Genomic DNA, 26231 nt, shown 5'->3' on the forward strand with positions numbered 1-26231 from the left:
ATATTTGGTAACTGATTCTATCAGACCCTAGAGTTGTCAAAATGAATCCCATCTCTATTTTATTTATTTTCTTTTGCACTATATACCATTGTTAATCACCCATAACAGGGTTGCCTAGTGTTCAGGGAATATTTTGGAAGATTCTAGGCTGAAAGGAAATAAGGTGAGACAGTCAATTTCTAACCATACTTCCAAAGGCATGGATTCAATTCACTGTATGATATTTTAAAATAAAAACATGGCCCATACTCTAACAGTGTTAAACACTTTCAAGACTCATTTTTTTCAGTGCAGGTGAAAAACTGAAAGTAATATAGTGCTTTTCTATTAGCATAATAATTGTATCCACACAGCTGTCTGGTAGAACTATATTGTGTGGTTCAGGGATTTTTGCCATTTACCCCTGTAAATGGTTATTGGAGTCAACACCACTTGTTATGACTCATTGCAAGGCACTTTAGGTTGCCACCCCCAAACTTTCCTAATCTAGATGCTATAATTAATTATTATGACTACAGTTTCAATCGCTCAAGCAAGAGTCAAAATCGAATGTCCAAGGGTAAAAATCCAGGAAAAAATATTTGTAGCAAACTTACTAAACAAAAGTATGCCAAAATCTGGGGAAGCTGTAGCAAAACGTTTAGCATTGATAATCACAGTTTAGAAGATTGAGCAGCAGGAAACAGATCCTGGCATAGGTCAGTGTTTTTAGAAAATCAAGCAGGGCAAAATGCTAGATTGTCACAGAAGGTGTTCCAAAATTTAATGATTCTCAGTCAGAAGCATTTACAATAGAGTTTCTTAACCCTATTTAGATACAGCGGACATTGATTAGTGCTGAGTGGAAAAACTAGGCTATCAGGGAGTAAATACCCACTTTCAAGTAGAATGTTATTCCTGACTCTCTGATCAGATCTTAGTATAGTGGCAATCCAGGTAAGAATATCAAAACAGTCCTCCTGGAGTAGGATGACCTGAATAATTATTTTCTAATAGATTTTACAAAAGAAGTTTGGTAAATCCTTTAAAAAATCTCTGAGCAAAGGGGTAAAAAAGAAATGAAGAGAAACCAAATCCTATAACAATATTTCAACAAACTATACATTAAGACTATTAAAGTAAAATGATGGAATATAAAGTTGGTTTATTTGATCAAAGTTAAAACAAGATACATTGTTCTTCTGTTAATCCTGTATGGACTTTTTATTAATAACTAGGACTGAAAAAAAAATTTTTTTTTACAGTTTTTATGGTTTTGTTTATAAATAAGTGCTGAGATAGAGGATGAAGAGATAAATGTTTGTAGCCTTTGAGGAGGTTAAGTCACTAAATGTGTTTATACTTATTGTGATGAAGGTTGGAGATTCTTTCTTTTATATTTATTTTTTCTTTATTATATTATTTTGTTTTTCTTCTTTGTTTTTTTTGTGTATCTTTACGTCTTTCTAGTCTTTTTTCTTTTAAGTTTTTGTATTAATTTCTATTTTTATACAGGTAGTCCTCGACTTACAACAATTCATTTAGTGACCATTTCAATTTACCATGGCACTGAAAAAAGAGGCTTATGACAGGTTTTCACACATGAGCTTTGCGCCATCCCTGTGGTCACATGCCTAATTAATCGGATGTTTAAAAGTGGTGGCGAGAAATTCGTGTCAGAAGCAAAGAATCATGACTATTCGTAAGGTTGCAGCATAGAAAATTTATTTAAGCCTATATGCAAGAATCTGATCAACTAAAGTTTAACACTAAATAGGTGCCAGATAAGGGTCAATGGAACTTAGGAGGGGTTGGACTTGGAGCATTTGTGGGATGATGTGTTTAACTCTACCCCCAGCTCTGCCTGCTCGTTTCCTACAGTTTGTACCTTCAGTTCTGCAAGATTCTCTGGTTTACCTGGGAGGGCTGACACATAGAGTTGACCCTTCATTGACTTACTTAAAATCTTTTGCCTGGTTACTTAAAGACAGCTAAGATCCTAACAGTTAGGGTTTTCCCGTTTTTCTCCAGTGTGTGTTACTGTATTATTTTTGTAGTGATTGCTGCTTTGAGTACTTGTAAGCTTGCATTTATGTAATCAGTAACTAGCTATCATATTTTCTGTTGATTTTTTTCCCTATAGACTTCAATTTTTCAAAGCATTAGAGTTTTTTTCAGTGACTCCTACCTTTACATTATGTATCTAAAATATCTAAGCTTTACTTTTATTAATGTTATCATTATCCCAGTGAGCAATTTTATTTCATCTAGAATAGAATGATTTGTTCTTGTGGCCCAAGATTCTCTCAACAATATTCTCTAACACGCAGTTCAAAGATGAGCTTAGCTTTCCCAGCCATATGTTACAACTGTTAGGTTAAAATCATAGTTTGACAATTACTTTATTATCTTTGTTGAGAATTTGATCTTTTTTCTTTTGCCTAGATTTGGGACAATCTTCTTCCAAAGAAGCAGATATCTCTTTATTTCATGGTTATAGTCTTTTTACTTTTTTGAAACAAATAAAATAATGGCTGTTACTATTTTATTATGTTGCAGAGTGACACGTTATATATTACTTTATTGAGCTATATGTTATTTGCATTGAGTTGGCATGACACAGTCTTATTTTTAAAAATATCAAAGAGCAGATCTGGTTTAGTACTTTCTTCTTTAACCTTCCACAAGAGATTTCTTCCTTGTTTCTAGCCAACAAAATGGTACTGTCAACATCAATATTCACAGAACTGTTTGTGCCAAACTTACCAAGATGGTTGATGGAGCCTTATGATAAGGGCTCCATCCATTTTTTAATAAGCACCTTTAAAAGGAACAAGCATTGCCTGTTTGTCATCTTGCCAATTTTGAGACCCTTATTGGGCAGTTGATGCTGATCAATATATCCAAGGTTGTTATAGTATTTCCCAACTGTATTATTTTTAATTTCCATTTCTTCTATCTAGCCTTTATCCTAATGTATTCTTCAAATTGTATTAATCCAAATTTGATTCACCATTGGATTAGTCTAAATTCACCCTTCTTTGTAATCCTTCTGTTTTTTTATCATCCTAAGTAGTTTAGTAACTTCATGGGCTTAATCTTTTCCCCAATTCTTACTCCCTTTCTTTGCTATGATAAAAAGAAAAGTCTTTATTCCTGGTTATCCCCTTATCTTGACATTATGTTCTCCACTGCAGAACATTAAAATAAGCCATATGAAGGCCTGGTTGCAATGCCTTTTAAATGTTTTTTAAAGGAGATGCCATTGCAGGAAAGGGACAGGAGGCTATTTTAGAGACTAACTACAGTGTGCAGGAAGTTTGCGGTGAGTGCAAGGCAGAAAGTATGTTAAGAGAGATGCTCTATACCTGCAGCAAGTAGCCCCATTTCTTTGGACTTTGTTGTATTGTTTCTATACCTCTGCTATAAAGGTTATCATTAACGAAGGTCTGAGACCGAGGGAGGCCACTGTTCCTCAGACGGCTGTGAATCCCTCCTTGTGAAATGGGGTCACGGGGTTCAGATGGGTTTGCTGATCATGTACCTGGCTCCCTGCCATGTGGCAGCAGCCCCGCCCGAGCTACTCAGCGTCATCGCCGCGGTGGCGGTTGAGACCCCTAGGCTTATGGTCATGGGGGATTTCAACTTGCCGTCCGTCGGTGAGGCATCTGAGGTAGCTCGGGAGTTCATGGCTTCCATGACAGCCATGGACCTGACCCAGTTAATTCATGGCCCTACCCACACGGGGGGAAACACGCTGGATCTGGTTTTTGTCTCTGGACAGTGGTTGAGTGATCTTGAGATAGGGGATACAGTCACCAAGCCCTTGTCATGGTCTGATCACGCTCTCCTTCGTCTCGACCTTCGAACCGCTACACCCCGCCGCAGGGAGGCGGAGCCGGTAAGATGGTTCCGCCCCAGGCGCCTGATGGAACCTGACAGGTTCCAGATGGAGCTTGGGCCATTCCCTGAGGCTCTGGCACACGCCTCGACTGGAGACCTAGTGGCCGCCTGGGATAGGGCGGCCGCTGGAGCTCTGGACCGGGTCGTGCCTTTGCGGCCTCTGACCCGGCGCCGATCTCATTTAGCTCCTTGGTTCACTGAGGAGCTGAGGGAGTTGAAGCGCTGGAAAAGACGCCTAGAGAGTAGTTGGAGGGCCAGTCTTTCTGAATCTGACCGGAGACTGGTAAGATCTCATATTAGGAATTACTTAATGGCGATAAAAGCAGCGAAATGTAGCTATTTTGCTGCTCTTATTGCGTCATCAGATAATCGCCCGGCCGCCCTGTTTAGGGTGACCTGCTCCCTGCTCCACCAGGAAGCGCGGGAGGACCCCTTGGAGGGTAGAGCCGAGGATTTTGTTCAATATCTGTATGACAAAATCACTCAGATTCGGGAAGATCTGGACTCCGACTGGGTAGTCTCAGGGGGAGGGACTGGGGCAGGTCTTGAGAATGTTATCTGGGATGAGTTTGATACTGTGACCCCTGAGGACGTGGACAGGATTCTGGGTAGACTGAACGCGACCACTTGTTTATTGGACTCGTGTCCCTCCTGGTTAGTGCTGGCTTCTCAGGAGGTGACACGAGGCTGGTTCCAGGGGATTATAAATGCTTCGTTGGGTGAGGGTGTCTTTCCTGCCACCTTGAAAGAGGCGGTGGTGAGGCCTCTCCTCAAGAAGCCTTCCCTGGACCCGGCAATGTTGGTAAATTATCGTCCGGTCTCCAACCTTCGTTTTGTGGCGAAGGTTGTTGAGAGTGTGGTTGCGCAACAGCTCCCCCAGCACCTGGATGAAACGACGTATCTGGATCCGTTCCAGTCGGGCTTCAGGCCCGGGTACAGCACGGAAACGGCATTGGTCGCATTGGTTGATGATCTCTGGAGGGCTTGGGACAGGGGGTGCTCCTCTGTCCTGGTCCTGTTAGATCTCTCAGCGGCTTTTGATACCGTCGACCATGGTATCATGCTGCACCGGTTGGAAGAGTTAGGGGTGGGAGGCACTGTGTTGCGGTGGTTCTCCTCCTTTCTCTCTGACCGGTCGCAGTCTGTGTTGACGAGGCCCCTCATATGTGGGGTGCCGCAAGGGTTGGTCCTCTCGCCTCTCCTGTTCAACATTTATGTGAAGCCGCTGGGCGAGATCATCCGTGGTTTTGGGGTGGAGTACCATCAGTATGCTGACGACACCCAGCTGTACATCTCCACCCCGGATCACCCCAACGATGCCCTTGAAGTGATGTCCCGGTGCCTGGAGGCCGTACGGATCTGGATGGGGAGGAACAGGCTCAGGCTCAACCCATCCAAGACCGAGTGGCTGTGGTTTCCGACGTCCCGATATAGTCAGGTGACGTCATCACTGACTATTGGGGGCGAATCATTGGCCCCCACGGAGAGGGCTCGCAACTTGGGTGTCCTCCTGGATTCACGGCTGTCTTTAGAAGAGCACTTGACGGCTGTGACCGGGAGGATTTTTCATCAGGTTCGCCTGATTCACCAGTTGCGTCCCTTTCTGGATCGGGACTCGTTACGCATGGTCACTCATGCCCTCGTCACCTCCCGCCTGGACTATTGCAATGCTCTCTACATTGAGGAGCACCCGGAGGCTCCAACTGGCGCAGATTGCGGCCGCGCGGGTGGTAATGGGAGCGACATGGCGCTTCCATGTAACTTCTCTCCTGCGCGAGCTGCACTGGCTCCCGGTGGTCTTCTGGGTGCGCTTCAAGGTTTTGGTTACCACCTTTAAAGCGCTCCATGGCTTAGGACCTGGTTATCTACGGGACCGCCTACTACCACCAATAGCCTCCCACCGGCCAGTACGCTCTCATAGAGAGGGACTCCTCTGGGTGCCGTCAGCCAAACAGTGTCGGCTGGCGGCCCCTAGGGGGAGAGCCTTCTTTGTGGGGGCACCTACCATCTGGAATGAGCTCCCCCCGGAGATACGGAGGATCCCGGATCTGCGCACCTTCCGCCGCGCTGTGAAGACCTTTTTATTCCATCAGGCGGGCTTGGCCTAATCTCTTCCCTTTTTTAAATATGTAAATTTTAATCTGTTTTTAAATTATTGGGGTGTTTTAATCTGTCTGGGCCAAAATGATTTAATTTGATTTTATCTGGTTTTTAAATTTTTTGTATCTATGTATTTTATTGTTGGCTGTTCACCGCCCTGAGTCCTTCGGGAGTAGGGCGGTATACAAATCAAATAAACTAAACTAAACTAAACTAAAGTTGTTTATCATTTTTGACAGAAAAATGTGAGAATTTGAAATAATGTATAAATCCCAATTCCTTAATGTTTTGCTCTTTTTAAAGGTTAATTAAAACTCAGCTTGCCAGTGCAGAATGGAGAATAAGACTGATCTTGACTGAATAGCATTAGAAGTCCTAAGCATACTTACACAGGAGTAAAAACCACCGAATTCAATGATACTATGTAATAAATATACCGTATTTTTCGGAGTATAAGACGCACCTTAATTTCTGGGAAGGAAAACAAGGAAAAAAGTATTCTGAACCAAATGGTGTAGTAATATATTATTTAATAAAATACCAGTATAGCAGAATAATTTTTACAACCATGTATACTTTTTATAACCATGTAACTTTTTACAACCATGTACACTTTTTATAACCATGTACAATTTTTACAACCATGTAAAGTCAACAGCGGTATTAAGAACCATTATCACTGTCATTAACAAATGAGAGACTTTAAGATTCAAGCACTCCTCTAATTTTCTGGAAACCTCAAGAACTCATCATCGTCACTGGTATCAGAGTTTAGGAAACTCAGTTGCTCACAATCACTTTCTTCGTTACCTTCATAAATGATATCATCTTCAGTTCCATCTAAGGCATTGCTAATGCCTCATTTTTTGAAGGACCTTGTAACAATTTCGTCCTTCACTGAGTTCCATGATGTTTTCATCCATTCACAAACTTGAATGATAGTGGGCGTCTTCATTAGTCCAGTGGATGTCAGATCATGATTACCAGCAGCCATCCATTTGTTCCACTCTTCTCGCATGTACACTTTGAATGGCTTGTTGATGGAAACATCAAGAGGTTGCAACTGGCTGGTAAGACCCCCAGGAATTACAGCTAGATGAGTCTTCATTTCTTTGAATCTTTTCTTTGTGGTTTCACTAATATGTGCTCTAAACTGGTCGAGCACTAATAAAGCTGTTTTTTTCAGAAGCCCTCCAGGATGTTTGGACCACACTCTTTCAATTCATACTTTGATGCCATGTTCGTCCATCCATCCTTTCTCATGGACATGCACAACAACACCTCTTGGAATCACTTCCTTTGGGAAGGTTTTTCTTTTGAATATTAACATTGGTGGCAATTTGGTGCCGTCTGCACAGCAGGACAACACAACCATGTAATGTGTTTTGTCATGTTCTGAGATTTTCATGGTTATGCTTTTGGGACCTTTCACATCAACACTCCTATTTGATGGCACATCAAAGGTTAGTGGGACTTCATCCATATTCCCAATCTGGTCAATTTCAAAATTATTTTTCTTCCTGGAGTCTATCACAAAAGTATGAAAAGACAGAATCTTACATTCATACTCTTATGGCATTCTTTGCGCAATTCTAGTTTTGGTGCGCATAGCAGGGCCATACACTTCATAAATCTGAAGCATCACGATGGTGATCCAGTAAAATCCTGAATGCCTTTCTGTGTAGCAATGCGTTTGGCTTCATACATCACCATTTTTGTGATGACTGCGAAGCCACTGTTCCGGTGACTTGTGATCCAGTCTCTCAAGTATTCCTCTAACTGTGGCCACTTTGCAGAAACCCCACGAAAGTTGTGCTTGCTTTTATCCTTTACCTTTTGCAGCTGTTCCACCTGTTTCCTCCACTCTCTTATCATTTTTTCAGTTGGAGGTGGCCCAAAATGTTTCTCCGCTGCTCTGTTTCCATGCTCCTGAGCATATTTCATGACTTCCAGCTTGAAAGAGATTTTGTATGCTTGCCTTCTTGGCTTTGAAGTTTTTTCTGCAAGAATGAACAATATTGTGTCCTTTATAACAATGCAGAGCACTGTAGCTGAAACCATGTACATTCATACGCACACACTAGGATAGCTCATTATGCCCCCGCCCTAAACTATAGTAACAGTAGCAAGCTGAGAATTTTAGGACATTGGTGATTTGTTTCCTCCCTAACCCTAATCTTATACAAACAAGTGCTAACCCTAACTTTAACCCTAATCCATTATATACAGGTGCTAACCCTAACCCGTTATAAACAGATGCTAACCTTAACCCTAACCCAGGGGTCTTCAAACTTGACAGCTTTAAGACTTGTGGACTTCAACTCCCACAATTCTGAGACTTAAAGTCCACAAGCTGACTGCTTTAAGACTAACCTGTCAGGCAGAAGCTTCTTCAAGCAAGCGACTTTGGGACGGCTCCTGAAGGCAAGCAGCAGCAGGGGAGGGGTGCAGCTTCGGCTCCTGAAGGCAAGCAGCAGCATTGGGGGAGGTTCGGCTTCGGCTCCTAAAGGCGAGTGGCGGCATTGGGGTGTGTGGCTTTGGCTCCTAAAGGCAAGCAACGGCATTGGGGGGGCGTGGCTTTGGCTCCTAAAGGTGACGGTAACATTGGGGGTGGTTGCAGTGGCTTCAGCTCCTAAAGGCAAGCAGCGGCGTTGGGGTGTGTGTGTGGCAATGGCTTCAGCATCTTACAGGCCTCTTTCAAGTGGTTTCCTTGTCAAAATAGAAAGGGAAAAATGTAATTCCCCAGTATTACAAAGATCTCTTCCCAATTTCCACCTCAGGTTATACAGAATATAGTGGGCTAAATGGAATCATTTCCAGCAGACTACTAACTTCTGCATGCTTGTTTAGGACTAAGAAATTAATGGGTATTGAAATTAATGGGTATTACCACAAACTGATTGAAATTAATGGATATTACTACAAATTAAGTATATACAATTTTATGCTTTCTGAGCCCAGATTTTCAACCTTTTAAAAAAATCTCTATATAAAGTTTTGTATATGGAACAGAAGATTAATTTATGTATATTTAGATGGAAGATACTGTATGTTTACAACTCAAATGCCTTATTTTATAAACAATTAAGTTTAGTTAGTCATTAGGGGCATATTGAGAAACAAATAGGGCACAAGTACACATTTGTAATGGAGAAGTGTCTGGGATTGATTTCATTGGAGTTGGTAACTAGCTGATAAACTATGGAAGATGGATAGTGTACAGGATTTTTGTGTGGTTACAATCTTTTTTACAATCTTTTTTCAATTTTTCATTTTGATTGGTGTGGTCTATGTAACCTTTGTCATTTACCTTTTCAGTAAATATAATGACATTTCTCAATTAAATAAATATGAACTATAAGTATTGCCATTTATATTTATACTTTTCTATAGTCATTTACCATGTAAAGATTAAGTTTAATGTAAATAGTAATTTATTATCCAGGTTTATATATATTGACTCTGAGTAATGATGTAACAGAATTCTGAAATACCATGAAACACATGTAAAATAATTTTCAATGTAAGGCTGTTAATTAGAAAGAATAGTTGTATTTTAACATCCTGTGCTCCAAGAAGAGCTACTAAGTTCAACATTCAAATATCAAATATTCTGATTTTGGATGTCCTTTTCCTGCATTGATTCGTTGTTTATGAAATCCACATATATCTTAAAACCTCAAAGTGATTACAGAATGGTAAGGTGGAAGATAATGTATAAACTAATCTGTAAACTAAATATTGTTTTGCAAAAAAATATCCTTTGTAAAAGAAAATTTCCTCAGCGCAAAGAAATACAAAGCAATGTTATATACCCTATAATTTATGTTGTAGTTCAGTGTCTGAAGTTTATGATTATTGATGGTTGGTGTGATTGTTTATTGAATAAAACTATATTTTATGTTTTTCATTGGCAGTGTGGAAGAACAAGTATAAAAGTTGAAGTTATTGGATTTGGAATGGTGCAGTTATATAAACAATGGATTGAGGATTATAATAGTTTATATAGGCGTTTGTTCGCTCCCCACCACCACCTCCACCCTCATTTATCTATGCTTTGTGCATACCTTTGACCTGTGTCGTCCCACTGGCACATTAGAGGAATGCTGTCACCTTACCTGTGAAAGAGGTGAAAAATATGCCCCCTTACCAACATAGTGGGACTTCCTCCAAATTAATCAGCTTTTCAGTTAGCAGATGTTTTGTATACATGTACAGGCTTAGAAACTATTGTTTCTGGATTTTAAAAATAAGATTGATGCCTTGGATAATAACTCTGAGTATTTTTGCTTTTCTATGAAGTAAGCTACACAATAATTCAAATTTAAGATTTCTTAGTTTGTTCTTTTGGCATCTTGAGTGAAACCTACCTCTATAAGATTTCAGATAAAACCTTACATGATACAATGATATGTAGGAATGACCTTGAGGGACAAAGGAAAGAGATGCTGCCTAGGGAACAATTAGACAAGAGAGGGAAGAGGCCCCCTCCTCATGGTTTAATGATCAATGGAAAAAAACTTGGGAAGGACCCATCCTAATTGGTCAGGCTAAAATTGATGGCAAGAGATTTGAGTCTTGCAAGGTTCTGTTAATTTAGCCTTAAAATAATGTAGAATTAGCTCATCTAGTCATTTTTCCTGCCTGGATTACCTAGGACGGCTGATATATGTTCATAGGGACAGTGGGGAGGAGAGAATGGTATGTAATAGGAATATCCTCAATTGTCCTCATATTTTATTTTTCAGTATTTTACTTTTCTACATTTAGGCATGAAAAATAAAATGCACAGGTACAGTATATGCGGTACCTTGTTCAATAGTAGTAACTGTGAGAGGGATCTTGGAGTCCTAGTGGACAATCATTTAAATACGAGGCAGCAATGTGCTGCAGCTGCCAAAAAAAGTCAACATAGTTCTAGGCTGCATAAACAGAGGGATAGAATCAAGATCACGTGAAGTGTTAATACCACTTTTTAATGTCTTGGTAAGGCCACACTTGGAATACTGCATCTGATTTTGGACGCCACAATGTAAAAAAGATGTGGACTCTCAGAAAGAGTGCAGAGAAGAGCAACAAAGACTGGGGGTTAAAACATATAAAGAGCGGTTTCTGGAATTGGGTATGTCTAGTTTAATGAAAAGAAGGACTAGGGGTGACATGATAATAGTGTTCCAATATCTAAGGGGCTGCCACAAAGAAGAGGGTGTCAAGCTATTCTCCAAAGCACCTGAGGGCAGGACAAGAAGTAATGGATGGAAATTAATCAAGGAGAGAAGCAGCCTAGAACTAAGAAGAAATTTCCTGACACTTAGAACAATTAATCAGTGGAATAACTTCCAGAAGTTGTGAATGCTCCAACACTGGAGGTTTTTAAGAAGAGATTGGACATTTGTCTGAAATGGTATAGAGTTTCCTGCCAAAGCAGAGGGCTGGATTTGAAGACTTCCAAGATTCCTTCCAACTCTATTATTCTATTCCAGTGTGTGCATGTACAGAGCTGCCAAAAGGCAAGAACAGTTGAGACAAAAGGGACAACTCGGGAGTAGGGCTTGGTATGATTGGCCCCTCCCATAAGACATAAAAGAGGAGCAAAGTCATGTGAGCCTTTGCAGGAAGCAACTTTGTTCATTCTGGTCAGTTAAATTCTAAAGCTCCATTTTGACTGTGCTCCGTGTGGCCTTGCAAAGATAATTGCCAATTAGGTCTTTGGCAGCGTGTCAAGCGAGATAAAGGTGGGTGCTTATCAGCCTTATCCCGAAGGACTGTGGCAGAGCTCTGTCGGACTCTTTACAAACTATTTGTGACTCATTATGGACTGTGAATGAACATAATTCACAGCCGTTGAAATAACAAGTGGGTATTTGGGACTAATTGTGTGCTTTTTACTGTCTCAGGAAGCCTAGGTCAGAACATATACAAACTACAATAAATTGTGTTCTCAAATAGAATGGGTTTCTACTGGATAGCCTTTTTTATATATACATATAATAATTGAGATCTTTAAGTGACACGTGTACTAGTACTTCATATATTTACAAAAAGATACAATATTGAATCCAATGCACATAATAATTGAGAGTGAGCTTAATTAAATACAATAAATAAATCTAGGAAATGCAGACAGTCCTCACTCACTGACTGCAGTTGGGACCAGCATCTCCATCACAAAGTGAAGTGATGTAGTTGTAAACTGAAACATGATTGATGAGATTAGTTCCAGCTGTGCTCAGTAAGTGAATCACCATGGTCATTGAATATGATGTCATATGGCTGCTTCTTGTGACTTTCTGCTAGCCTCCCCATTGACTTCGGTTGTCATAAGTCAGCTGTGAAGATTGAAAATGGTGGTCATGTGACCCTGGGATACTGTGACTGTTTAAATGTACAGCTGTTGCTAAGCACTCAAATTGCTATCATGTGACCACAGGGGATGTTGTAATGGCCGCATGTTTGAGAACTGGTTAGAAATCTCCTTTTTTAGTGTTGTTAATAAGCAAGAACTGCCTTGCATAGGTAATTATAATATCTTTTCTTTTATAAGTACTATTAAGGGATTTATTTGTGATTCATTGTCAGAGCAATTAATTAAAACTAGATTAAATTTTATCTCTACTTTTATAAAGTAATGAAAATGAAATTTCAAATTTGGATTTGACTATCACACTTTAATCTTAATGTATCTCTAGGTATTTTGTAGAAATCTATATGAAATTAAACAGTTTTATGCTTTGCCTATCTACAGGTAGTCCCCAACTTATAACCATTCATTTAGTGACAATTTGAAGTTACAATAGCACTGATAAAAAATGACTTAAGACCATTTTTCACACTAGCGACCATTGTAGCATCCCCATGGTCACATGATCAAAACTTAGGTGCTTGGCAACTGACATGTATTTATGTTGGTTGCAGTGTCCTGTGATCATGTGATCATCTTTTATGATTTTCTGACAAGCAAAGTCAATGGGGAAGCTAGATTCACTTAATAATGTTACTAATTTAACTGCAATGATTCACTTAACTGTGGCAAGAAAGATTGTAAAATGGGGCAAAATTCACTTAACAATTGTCTTGCTTAGTGATGGAAATTTTGGGTTCAATTGTGGTTGTGAGTCAAGGACTACCTGTATATTGTTGATCAGTTTATTTTCATTTAATGCAATTAATATTGACATTGGCAATGATCATTCATTTTAATAACTACAAAATAAGTCTAAACTTAAACTACAATTTTATCCTATAAATAACAGAATAACAGAGTTGGAAGGTACCTTGGAGGTCTTCTCTTCCAACCCACTGCTCAAACAGGATATTCTATAACATTTTTATATCATGGCGACCAACTGGATGCAATATTCCAAGTATGGTCTTATCAAGAAGGCATTATAAAGTGGTATTAACATTTCACATGATCTTGATTCTTTCTATTGATGCAGTCTATGACTGTGTTAGCTTTTTTCAGTGGTGGGATTCTGGGGGTTCTAGGGGGTTCGGCCGAACCCTTTGTTAAATTGCTGGCTCGCCCGCCCCTTGCCCCGCCCCGCCTCCCACCCGCGCGGCGCCAGCCTACCGTAGCCAGGGGTAGGCAATTGTGGCTCTTTTACAACCTGTGGACTTCAACTTCCAGAATTCCTGAGACAGCTTGGCTGTCTCAGGAATTCTGGGAGTTGAAGGCCACAGGTTGTAAAAGAGCCACAATTGCCCACCCCTTCCCTAGCCTGAGTTCCGCTGTCTGGGATCCACGTGGGCTGCCACATGGTTCCCCACCGGCTCCAGACGCAAGAGAGCAGGATGGAGAAAGCAGCTTCCACGCCTTCACTCACCCTCACTCTCTGCTCTGTTGGATCGCCGGCCATTCGCTTACCCCGCCCACTCCCAATCTATTGCTGCCTCCGGAGTCCCAGCTGATGGCTAGAGGAAAAAAAAACTGCTTAAATTCTTGCCGCGGGGCTTCAAAGGGCCGTCCTATAGCCAGTGGTGCAGCCGAACCGTTTGTTAAATTGCTGGCTTGCCCCGCCCCTCCGCACCACTATTTATTGCCAATAAATAGTGGTGGGCGAGGGGCGGGCGAGCCAGCAATTTAACAAATGGTTCTGTGTTTTTTTGTAATTTTATTGGCCCACGGAGCTTCAGCATAGGCTAATTAGCCCCTTGATTCTATCGGCCTCCCGGCTCTCAGCTGATTTGTCTCAGCTGTTTTGCTCAGGGCTCTGCTGCTTCCTTGCAAAGAGTGCAGATTTTTTTCCCCCCTATCTATCCTGAAAAACGAAACAGAAAGTAAAAGCCTGCTTTACTGTTGCTGGAACGTTGGAAAATTAGGCAGGCAGATTTCTTTTCTTTTTCCTCACCAAAAAAGGTAGGTGCAAACTATCTTTAGTGGAAAGGTAGTTTTCCCTAAAGAGGTAGTTCCTCTTTAGGGAAAAAGAGGAGAGTTCAAGATTTTAAAACACAAAAGAAAAAAAGCTCTATTTAACTAGGGAATTGTAATAATTGAGATACTATTAATTGTATATTTCTGAAAGCAGAAATGGTTAAGTTGTGGTTTGGAGGAATATATGGGGGAAATTATTTAGTTTATTATTATTGGTAAATATAATTAATTGATTTGTAAGAAATTGGATTGCATGGAAATAATTAGAATATTCATGTTCATATTGATTAATATACAAAAAAGGTAGTTATATAACTAATTGATTTATATTAAAATGTTGAATTTATATTAAACAACTAATATTACATAATTAACCAATGTGAGGATGGATATAAAAATAGATGACAATGGGAAGGGGTATAATATAGAATAGAAGGGAAAAATTGAATTTGATTAAGATTAGAGATGAGGATGAAGGGTAATATTGGTTTTTTACAAAAATAGATGAGGAATAAACATGGCAAAAAGGAAACATAGAAATTGTAAATTTAATTGAAATGACTAAACACTGTTTAAATTTGTGAACCGGCCAAATACTCTGTTCAAAGAAAATACATTGTATGTTTGTATGTGTGTTTCTAATTATTGTTATTTATTCATATTTGTTCTCTTTTATTCTTTAAAGTTTAACAATTCATTCTTTATCTTAATATCTTTATATTTGTTTGGGGTTGGCTTTCTTCCCTTTCATCTTTTTTATTGTACAGCAATCTTTCTCCTCAAACCTACCACCTCTCTCTTTTCTTTCCTTCTTACTTTCTCTTCCTCTCCCTCTTCTTCTCCTCCCTACTTCCTCTTCCTTTCTCCTTCTCCTCCTCTCTTCCTCCCTCTCTTACCCTCCCTCCTACTCTAATTTCCCTTCCCTTCCTTCATCCCTCTCTATTGCTGTATCCTTTTATGCATATGGACTACTCAGAGGGCTGAAAAAGTTATTTCTGACTGGTCCTCGCACTTTTGACCAGTCCTCGAACTTACGACTGTCCTCACATTTTACGTTTTTGCCCTAGCTTGTCACCATGGTGAAGAGAAGCAGTTGTGAAATGAGTGACATGGTTGTTAAGAATGCTACAATGGGCATAAATGATGACCAGTCATAAGTGCGAAGACCGGTCAAAAGTGCGAGGACCTGTCAGAAATCACTTTTTTCAGCCCTCTGGGTAGTCCTTTTGTGCATATGGACTACTCAGAGGGCTGAAAAAGTTATTTTTGACTGGTCCTCGCACTTTTGACCAGTCCTCGAACTTACGACTGTCCTCACATTTTACGTTTTTGCCCTATCTTGTCACCATAGTGAAGAGAAGCAGTTGTGAAATGAGTGACATGGTTGTTAAGAAAGCTGCATGGGCATAAATGTGAGGATGGTCATAAGTGTGAGGACCGGTCAAAAGTGCGAGGCCCAGTCAGAAATGACTTTTTTCAGCCCTCTGAGTAGTCCTTATGCACATAGCCACGCCCACCCGGTCACATGACGAGCTAGCCACGCCTACACAGTCACGTGACCAGCTAGCCACACCCACCCAGTCACATGATTGCCAAGCCACACCCCCAACTAAGCCACGCCCACAGAACCTGTTGTTAAAAAAATTGAATCCCACCACTGGCTTTTTTGGTAGCTGCACCATACTGGTGGCTCATATTTAAATCATTTTCTACTAGGATACCAAGATCCTTCTCACAATATATAAACATAAATTATAGGAAATTCAATTTCACTCCTTCCCCCACCCCCATGTAATGAATATATTTTCTAAGACTTGCTTTTTTCCTTTCATGTTAATAGGGACTTGATAGTAAACCAATAACTTATTTTTCTTAAGAACTATTTTGACATTCTTAGTATTTTTATAAATATCAAAGAAAGGACAAAACTGTAATTTCACTGCATTAATATTAATAATCATTTATCTGCCAGAAAAACATTTAAATATCACTTGACATTTGCAGAGAAAGATTAATGTTTAATTTGCTACAAAACCTGAAATACATTGAAATTTTAAAAAATGCTTATATATTCGGTAAAGTGAAATAACAGGCAAAGGCTACACTCAAAAACAGTCTAATCATAAGAAAATACCAAAATATATTAGTATGTTTTTAAATGTCACTTTAAAAATACCAGGAATTTATGCAAAATGAAGGGTGTGAAGAATACCACATAAACCAGATAGCATTTTCAGTTGGAAAGAGAAAATGAGAGCTTCCAAGGTGGTGCATTTAAAGTAACATGTGGAAACTCTGATCTTCTATCAAAAGAATTACTAATATAATTTTTTGAATGCTATCCGGACATATAGTAAATTGCATGATTTTATGTGTTTTCAACCTGGTAAACTGGAAAACCTTCCATTTTATGTATTCAAGTAGAACATTAGGCTGCAAGAGAGACATTTCTAGTTAATTTATTACATGGAATAAATTTAAGCTTTGAATATTGCACGTTATCTCTTGGTGATCTCATGTAATCCTATGTTCTACCAAATTGGCCTGCTCAAAAAAGTTATCCAAGTCAGCTCTGCTCTTCTAGCTGTATTTCTGTTCAGATAGTTGATCACTGTCTCATACTCATTATTTATAGAAATAAGTAACTGTTTCACCCTCCCCACAGTCACATGATCACAATTTGGGCACTTAGCAGCTGGTTTGTATTTACGACTGGTTGCAGCATCTTGCAATCACGAGGTTGTGATTTGCTATCTTTTTTACTGGTTTCTGGTAAAAAATGTTCACTGGGGAAGCTGGATTCACTTATAACCACATGATTTGCTTAATTATTGTAGTGATTCATTTAACAAACACATAATACAAAATACAGAATAACAGAGTTGGAAGGGATCTTGGAGGTCTTCTAATCCAATCCCCTGCCTAGGCAGGAAACCCTACACCACTTCAGACAAATGGTTATCCAATATCTTCTTTAAAACTTCCAGTGTTGGAGCATTCACAACTTCTGGAGGCAAGTTATTCCACTGATTAATTGTTCTAACTGTCAGGAAATTTCTCCTTAGTTCTAGGGTGCTTCTCTCCTTGATTAGATTCCACCCATTGCTTCTTATTCTGACCTCAGGTGCTTTGGAGAATAGCGTGACTCCCCCTTCTTTGTGGCAGCCCCTAAGATATTGGAACACTGCTATCATGTCACCCCTAGTCCTTCTTTTCATTAAACTAGACATACCCAGTTTCGGCAATCGTTCTTCATAAGTTTTAGACTCCAGTCCCCTAATAATCTTTGCTGCTCTTCTCTGCACTCTTTCTGAGAGTCCACATCTTTTTTACATTGTGGCGACCAAAACTGGATGCAGTATTCCAAGCGTGGCCTTACCAAGACATTATAAAGTGGTATTAACACTTCACGTGATCTTGATTCTATCCCTCTGTTTATGCAGCCTAGAACTGTGTTGGCTTTTTTGGCAACTGCAGCACACTGCTGGCTCATATTTAAATGGTTGTCCACTAGGACTCCAAAATCCCTCTCACAGTTATTGAAAGAGGTACCACATATACTGTACCTATGCATTTTGTTTTTGTTGCTGAAATGTAGAACCTTACTTTTTTCACCACTGAATTTCATTTTGTTAGATAGCACCCAATGTTCAAATCTGTCAAGATCTTTCTGTATCTTGAGCCTATCTTCCGGAGTGTGGGCTCTTCCTGCTAGCTTGGTGTTGTCTGAAAATTGATGAATTCCTCATCTAGTCTGTCGTCCAAATCATTGATGAAGATGTTGAAGAGTACTGGGCCTAAAACAGAGCCTTGGGATATCCCACTGCATACTTCCCTCCATGTAGATGCAGTTCCATTTAGAACTACACGTTGAGTGCGGTTGGTCAGCCAGTTACGAATCCATCTGGTGGTGATGCTGTCTAACCCACATTTTTCTATTTTATCTAGTAGTAGGTTATCGTCTATCAAATGCATTACTGAAGTCCAAGTAAATTATATCAACAGCATTCCTCTGGTCCACTAATTTTGTCACTTTGTCAAAGAATGCAAATGATTAGTCTGGCATGATCTGTTTTTGACAAACCCATGTTAGCTTTTCATTATTACTTTGTTTGCTTCTAGGTGTTCGCTGATTCGTTGCTTGATTATTTTTTCCAGAATCTTCCCTGGTATTGAGGTCAGGCTGATAGGTCTGTAGTTTTCCAGTGCGTGCTCCAGGATCTTTGAAAGATACAGTTCAGTGGTTCTGAGATCTCGTCTGCCAGTTCCTTCAGAACCTTGGGGTGTAATCCATCTGGTCCTGGTGATTTGAACTCATCTAGAGTAGACAGGTGTTCATGTACTATTTTCTTCCCTATTTTAACTTGTGTTCCTAGTTTGTTTTTTGTGGTGCTGTTTTTGATCGGTTGGACTGTTTTTTTCCCTTTGTGTAAAGACAGATGCAAAAAATGAGTTAAGTAGTTCTGCTTTCTCCCTGTTGCTTGTCACCTTCTTGCCACCTTCTCCTAGCAATGGACCAATTGTTTCCTTGACTTTTTTCTTGTTTTTAACATGCTGAGTTCAAACAGGAATACCCAGTTCTTATATTTTCTAGCCTTTCCTCTAGGGAGGATTATATTTTCTAGCCTTTCCTCTAGGGAGGAAAACAAAAAATTCAAGGTTAGTCAAAGCAATTGCATAATGTATATATATGATTTTATTTATTTATTTATTTATTTGCTAATTTGCTGAATTTTAATATCCAGCCATTCTAAATGGCTTACAAAACAACAACAAATTTTAAAATAAAAGTAACACCTCCAACTTATAGACACCCCAGAAACCATGACAACATGGTTTCTGTGCAGTAAATTAAATCTCCACATCTCCAAATGCCTTCTTATATAGCCATGTCTTTTCAGCACAACAATATGGAGGAGAATTAGATATGGAGTAGCATTCTTGCCATATCTTTTGTCTAAAATATGTATTTGATTCTCTTCATTTTATATTTTTTTTAATATTACAAATAAATACAAATAAAAATTGTTTGGAATTCAAGAGAGGCTCTCTAAGATGATATTTTTGAACAGAACTATAGATCTCTAAAAGAACTTTCTGTTATATTACCTGCAGTGAAAAATCCAGTATTCATTATTTCTTGTAATAGAAAGTTCAATAAATTTTCAGTATCTTTGAAAGCATAGATTTTTAAAAAAGTTTTATATGGTTATCAATAATTTTATTGCCTCTATGTTGATACTATTATTCCTTAGATAAAAAATGAAAACTGGCAAAATACTGACAATATTGACAAAAATACTTTTGAAAAATTATTTGACAGTGTTCTGGTTACTGCTACTTATTTTGAAGAATAGATTACTGGGACCTTTTAGTTAAGATTTAAGTCTTTATATACCAGTAATTTTGTTCATTGTGCTGCTTGCTATTCTATATTTAGTTAACCCAAAATTATATTCTAGAAGCAAGGCACATAATACTTGGGTGTTTTAAGTAGAAAAGAGGGCATCTGACCTTTTGTTACTAATCTGTGACAGGTGCAACCTATTTTCTTCCAAATAGTGTTAATTTACATGTGCAAATCATCCTTTGAAATGTCTATTCTGTGTAACCACCACAGGGGAATTGATCATCGTCATGAATAGTGTAATGGGTAGCTGAGAGAGATAATTACTGATATTTCAGCACATTCGTGACTGCAAGTTAGTCTTTGAAGTGCATTTTTGTTTTCACAGCTTATTGCTAGAGCAAAGTTAGTTATTCATTGCTGGCCAAAAACAAAAGTGTCTGTAAAAGTTTGTATATAAGGGACAGCACATTGTTACAAATTAGTTTCCTTTACCATTTCTGGCAATCTCATTACAAAGTAATCGTGGCCTGTTTTGAAGTGCACTTCCTCTGGGACCAATAACTGTAAATAAGCAGGGCTGCAAGCTGGCTGATAAGTTGTTGTTCTGAAGATAACAGTCCTTTTTAGCAGTGTATTTGACCTTTTCTTTTATATTGCCTGAGGCTTGTCTAAGACCCTCAAGGACTATTTTTTTCATTTTAAAATTCTCTGTAGAAAAGCACAATGTGTGTTTTAAGAAGATTTTAAAATTGCTTAATGTATCTAATTTTTTTTGTTGCATTTTTATGGTAATTGTTTGGCACATATAGAAACTCCAATTAGCATTTTATTGAAACAGGATTTCATTGTTTATGACTTATAGTCTTTCTGATTTGTTTTAACATTTTATGATGGGCTGAGAATATATTGAGAGATAACCGAAGCAGTATTTTTACTCCTTTTCTTTATATACATAATTCTAAATGATATCCACTTTTATGTTATTTTATAATTGTACATGAAATAATACAGTAGCTTTATATAAACAGCTAATGCGATTGTGAGCAGCAACTGATGAATGAATAATGCTAAAAGTCAGCCTCTATGACTTTTTTATAATATTAATATGCCTTATGAACATAAATAAATAAATAAAATAAATAGCTTTAAAATAATAGATTTTATTATATTAGAAGATTAAGACATTTTATTTACTTCTCTGAAGGATGAACTTTTTTAAAAAAAAAGCCAATACTTTTTAGGTACATTCATGTACAGTATCTCAAGACTGCATGGATGATTCTAATAGCTTTATTATGGTCTCATTATAACTAAAATGTGAAAATAAGATGCAGACAAAAGTTTAAAATCCCAGTGTAAGCTGAAGAGTGGTTCATTTAAAAATTATTTTAAAACTTTGTGCCTCAAGTAATACTTTGTGATTATGCAGGTATCTATCAATTTTGACCAGGGTTGTACAATCCATTTGAATTTAAAACATTTCTGGTACTCAATATTTTAAAAGCATTTCAACTTTGAAATTGACCTTGTTTGAACTTAAAACACTTGTTTGAAAATCAAGGGACTTCTGTATTGATCAGAAAAACCTATTTCAAATTCAAAATAGAGCATTTAATGCTTAAAATATTTCAGATTGAAAATATTCTGTAGATCCCCAATTTGAATGCTGTATTATTGCTACGAAAGTATTATATAATTTAGAACTTGAAATAATCTAACACATACTGAACATATGTCATTTCTCAGATATTCTGCTACTACTAAGGATATATTTCACTGTTTTGCATTTGTATAGAATCTGTTTTTAGTTTTCTGTATTTGTATAGTAATCCACTGTGCTTCCAAATTGGAAAAACTCACCAGTGTTAATGAATGTTATTGTGCAACTTTTCTTTCAAGTAAAAAGAAAAAAGACAGAAGGACCAATAGCAGAAGATTTTTGGGGGTTGGGTAACAGGGGAAATTGTATACAGGTAGTCCTCAACTTACAACTACAATTGAATCAAAATTTCTGTTGCTAAGCAAGACAGTTGTCAAGTGAGTATTGCCTCATTTTACAACTTTCTTTGCCCATAGTTGTTAAGCAAATCACTGCATATATTAAGTGGTTGTTAAGTAAATCTGGCTTCCCCCATTGACTTTGCTTTAACCAGATGGGAAGGTTACAAATAGTAATCACATGATCTTGGAACAGTGCAACTGTCATAAATACATGCCAGTTGCTAAGTGCCTCAATTTGATCACACGACCATGGGGAAGCTGCAACAGTTGTAAGTGTGAAAATCAGTCATAAGTCACTTTTTTAAAGTGCTGTTTTAACTTTGAATGGGTCATTAGACCCTTGGTGGCGCAGTGGTTAGAGTGCAATACTGCAGGCTACTTTTGACTGCCAGCTGCTTGCAGTTTGGCAGTTCAAATCCCACCAGGCTCAAGATTGACTCAGCCTTCCATCTTTTCAAGGTGAGTAAAATGAGGAGCCAGATTGTTGGGGGCAGTATGCTGACTCTGTAAACTGCTTAGAGAAGGCTGTACAGCACTGTAAAGTGGTATATAGTGCTATTGCTATTAAATGAATAATAGTAAGTCAAGGACTATCTTTATAGAGAAGTGTTAATTGACTTTCTCTCACATCCATAACATTCTATATATGAGATTGGATAACTGATTAACAGAAGATCAATCTAGAAGTAGCAAAGGAACCAAAAGGGGATTACTAAAGTTCCAGGAAATTGTAATAAAATCAGGAGTTTTGGAGAAAAGGAACTGTGTAATCATTGAACTTGTCTGACTGAACACTGGGAAGCTCCACAAGTAAAGTATCTTATGGTTTATGGAACAGGGCACTTTGCTGTTTTTTGCTTACTTTCTCATCCTGTTTTTTTTTTCCTTTTGAAGTCAGTTTACTGCACCTTATCTCCATTATATTGAAATATTGGATCAATTCTTAAGCATGTTATAAAAGAATATCCCATTTTAATTTATTTCCAGGCACTCTAAAAACTTAATACGGCATCTTTTTTTTTTTATTATTATTATATATAGAATTTTGTGAACTCACAGCTGCCAGTTTTTTAATTGTTGTTGGCCTTCATACACATCAAATTCTTCTCAAGGACCTAGGACAGTGATGGCGAACCTATAGCCATATCAGTGGGTACGCCAGCTCAGCTCAGCTCTGGCATGCATGCACATGCCAGCCAGCTGATTTTCGGGTCTTCTGGGCCCACCAGGAGTAGAGAAACAGGCTGTTTCCTGCCTCCGGAGGGGCTGGGGGGGGGGAAGGCCCATTTTTCTTTTTTACCTGGCTCCAGATCTTCTCTATGCATCTGCGGAGGGCGAAAACAGCCTTTCCCACTCCCTCGGAGGCCCTCCAAAGGCCTGAAACTACCCATTTCCCAACTCCCGCTGGGACAGGAAGTGATGTTTTTTGCTGTCCCAAGCCTCCAGAGACTCCTAGAGAGGCTCTGGAGGGTGGGGACAGCAAAAAACATCACTTCCTGTCCCACCGAGAGTTGGGAAATGGGCCCTTTCAGGCCTCTGAGGGAGTGGGAAAGGCTCTTTTCACCCTTCCCAGATGCATAGAGAGGATCTGGAGCCAGGTAAGAAAGAAAAATGGACCTACCAGGCCATCACGTACCAAGAGCGGGGTGGGGGTGGGGGAGGGGGGTTGCACACGCATATGCAGGGCAGGGCGCATAGAATTATGGATGTGGGCACCTGCACGTAGGAACCTCCCCCGCCCCCCCCTCTCCTGGCACACGATGGCAAAAAGGTTAGCCATCACTGACCTAGGATGTCACACTGTATCACCATAGTATATGTGTGGATCCAAGCAGTATAGCCTTTTGCAATTGCCTGATGAAAATTTTGTCAATGTGCAGATTTTCTAAGTGCCATCCAATATTTTCTGGCAGGTACCCAGTGTACCAATAACTACTGGGACCACAACCAGTTTATAATATAAACTTTCAATTTTGATTTTCAAATCTTGATACGTTGTCATCTTCAATCCTCTACTATGCCCTGGAATGGACACATCAATTTTCCACACTTCCTTCTTTTCAACCAAAGTTAAATCTGGAGCCAAGGATACTGAAATACATTGGTCTGAGTAGTCCTGTCTTGCCCTTTATTTTATCAATGACATACTCACTTATGAAAGAATGTCATTTGTTAAAAAAATGAACCAGTAACAACTTCTGATTCGCACTTTTCTGCTAAAGTAACCACAGGAAATGCCTTTTAGTTTCAAATGCAAAACTGCTGGACAGCTATAGTGATGAAGGGAGTTACTGCCCTAAAACGACAATCACTTTAATTGTATTTTAGAAAATGAAATGTGCTTATATGGTCAGGTAGTACAGTGGTCCCCAACCTTTCCAGTTTGGCAGCCCAGCATGGGGGGAGGATGTAAGCAGCAGGCGCCTGCCCATGCACACAACTCCATTTCACTCATGCAAGTGGAGAGTGCTTGCGCCTGTGCGTGAATCTCCACTCGCACAAGCGGAGGTCATTTGAGTGGAGGGTTCTCGTGCTCCTGCACAAAGCTTCCCTCATGCAAGTGGAGGACGCTCATGTGTGAAGCTCCATTTGTGTGAATGGAGCTTCACGCATGCACGCTTGTTCATTTCTTTTGTGGCCAGTTTTGAACAGACCGCAGCCTGATAGTGGGCCACAGCCTGGGTGTTGGGAACCCCCGAGCTAGTATATTTGGGATAGCATACAATTTTATTAGGTCTTTTGGTTAGTTAACCATGATATTGCCATTGAGGGATTTTGTGGAAACCATAACCTCACAATTTGTTTTACAAATGTTTCTAGGGAACCTTGGACGTGTTGACCATATTACTGAATTTGAATATGATCTTTTCATCAGACCAGACACATGTAATCCACGTTTTCGAGTCTGGTTCAACTTCTCAGTTGAAAATGTAAAAGAATCTCAGGTAGGCACCATTTATGTTGAAGATTTAGATGTATTATTGTTGAAGAAATAACAAATTATTTGTAAACTAGGGAAGCACTTTGCTGGTTGTTTAATATAAGTGTGTTGTAGTATATTTGTTTAATCAGATTGTACATATTAAGTTGAGAAAAGTTTTTTACTTCATATGATTGCCTGGATTACTTTGGCAACCTAAAAAAATACTTGAAAGCCTAAAATATCACTATTATTAACTTATTGTTCATAGTCTGTTATAAAGCAGTTTCTAATCTTGATCCTTTTGTTTGCTTATCATTTATTACCTAGGAGGAAAGAAATGCTTCTGTTGAATGTTTTCTTTATTACACTTCAAAAGGATTTGGTATATGTATTTTGCATATGCTTTTATTTAGTTTTTGTCTTTTAGTTGTTCATTTATATTGAAATATAATTTCCATGTTGGTACCCCATAATTAACAAATATTCTTTTTTACACAAAGCGTGTGGAATGTATTGAATTTGAAATCTTTCTTATCTTGCTTTATTGATTTAGGATTTAAAAATTTTGTAGCCATATCTCATTGGAACGTCCAAACAACCATTTAGCTACAGATGGAGTACAGTCTTCCATTTACAGGTGGTCCTTGACTTACAACCATTCACTTAATGACTGTTTGACCATTTCTCCATTGTGGGTGGAGACAGCAGCCAGGATGGGTTGTACTCGTCTGTTCAGATTGATGGACTGAGTCTGTCATAGCTGTTAAGTCCTGCCCTTGTTGCTGGGGGATTCTAGCTTTTGACTCAGTCCATCAGTCTGGACAGGCGTGTGGGACTGTCTCTCTGGCTATTTTTGCCTAAATTTCTAGCTATCCTTCCCATCCTTTCACATTCTTGATTGTCTTCCTGAATTTGACCTGGATTGTTATTTGGACTGCGATTTCTCATTCTCCTCAAACAGTAAGACTTTGGCCCCAGTAGCTGGCTTTGCCAGTTGTCTGGGGAAATTTCTCTCAGCCTTGTGGACTTTCCCCTTTAGCCCAACTATCAGATCGGCTGGTCAGGACTGTTGTGGAGCTTCGTGCTCCCGTGGGGAAGGGCGGAGGACTTTGCCTCAATTTTGCTTGGTGCTTCGTGATCCTGAATAATTGCTGGTGTGGAGCTTCGTGCTCCCCTGAAACCTTGCTGGGTGGCCATTTTGTTTCTCTAAAGGCTTTGCTGTTCTGACAGCATTTTCCCGCCACTTGGGGCTCTTTCTAAATTTGCAGCTGGCACTTTCACTTACCACAGCCGACTTTCGCGCCGAGTGCTGCAGGCCAATTGGGCAGTGTGACTTCCCGCCGACTACGTTACTTCAATAGCGGCAGCAAGCTCCAGCGGAGCTTCGCGCTCCCAACCTTTGAGTTTTGGCGCCAAAGCCGATCCAGTGGGGGATGGCAGAGTGGAGCTTCATGCTCCCTATGACTGCACGGCCTTTGAGCTAACTGCAAGGTCTGTAGTGGAGCTACACGCTCCCAGTGACAGCACGCTAAGCGCTAACAGCAATTGGGCGATAAGTCTCCTTCTCGGAGCAGCGCATTGGTTTTGCTTGGCCGACAGTC

General features: G+C 39.3%; 1 protein-coding gene across 2 annotated transcripts in view; it reads left to right on the plus strand.

Moving 5' to 3' along the window:
* BEND5 (BEN domain containing 5) overlaps positions 1 to 26231 on the plus strand; it is an 840737-nt gene that overhangs the window by 13647 nt on the left and 800859 nt on the right. For both annotated transcript variants that reach the window (XM_070939555.1, XM_070939557.1), the window contains exon 3: positions 24528 to 24652. In XM_070939555.1, coding sequence (XP_070795656.1) covers positions 24528 to 24652 — 125 coding nt within the window. The remainder of the gene's footprint in view (positions 1 to 24527; positions 24653 to 26231) is intronic.

Source organism: Pituophis catenifer, unplaced genomic scaffold (assembly GCF_029215685.1).
Source record: "Pituophis catenifer annectens isolate HBS135680 unplaced genomic scaffold, rPitCat1.0.hap2 SCAF_3, whole genome shotgun sequence".
NCBI lineage: Eukaryota > Metazoa > Chordata > Lepidosauria > Squamata > Colubridae > Pituophis > Pituophis catenifer.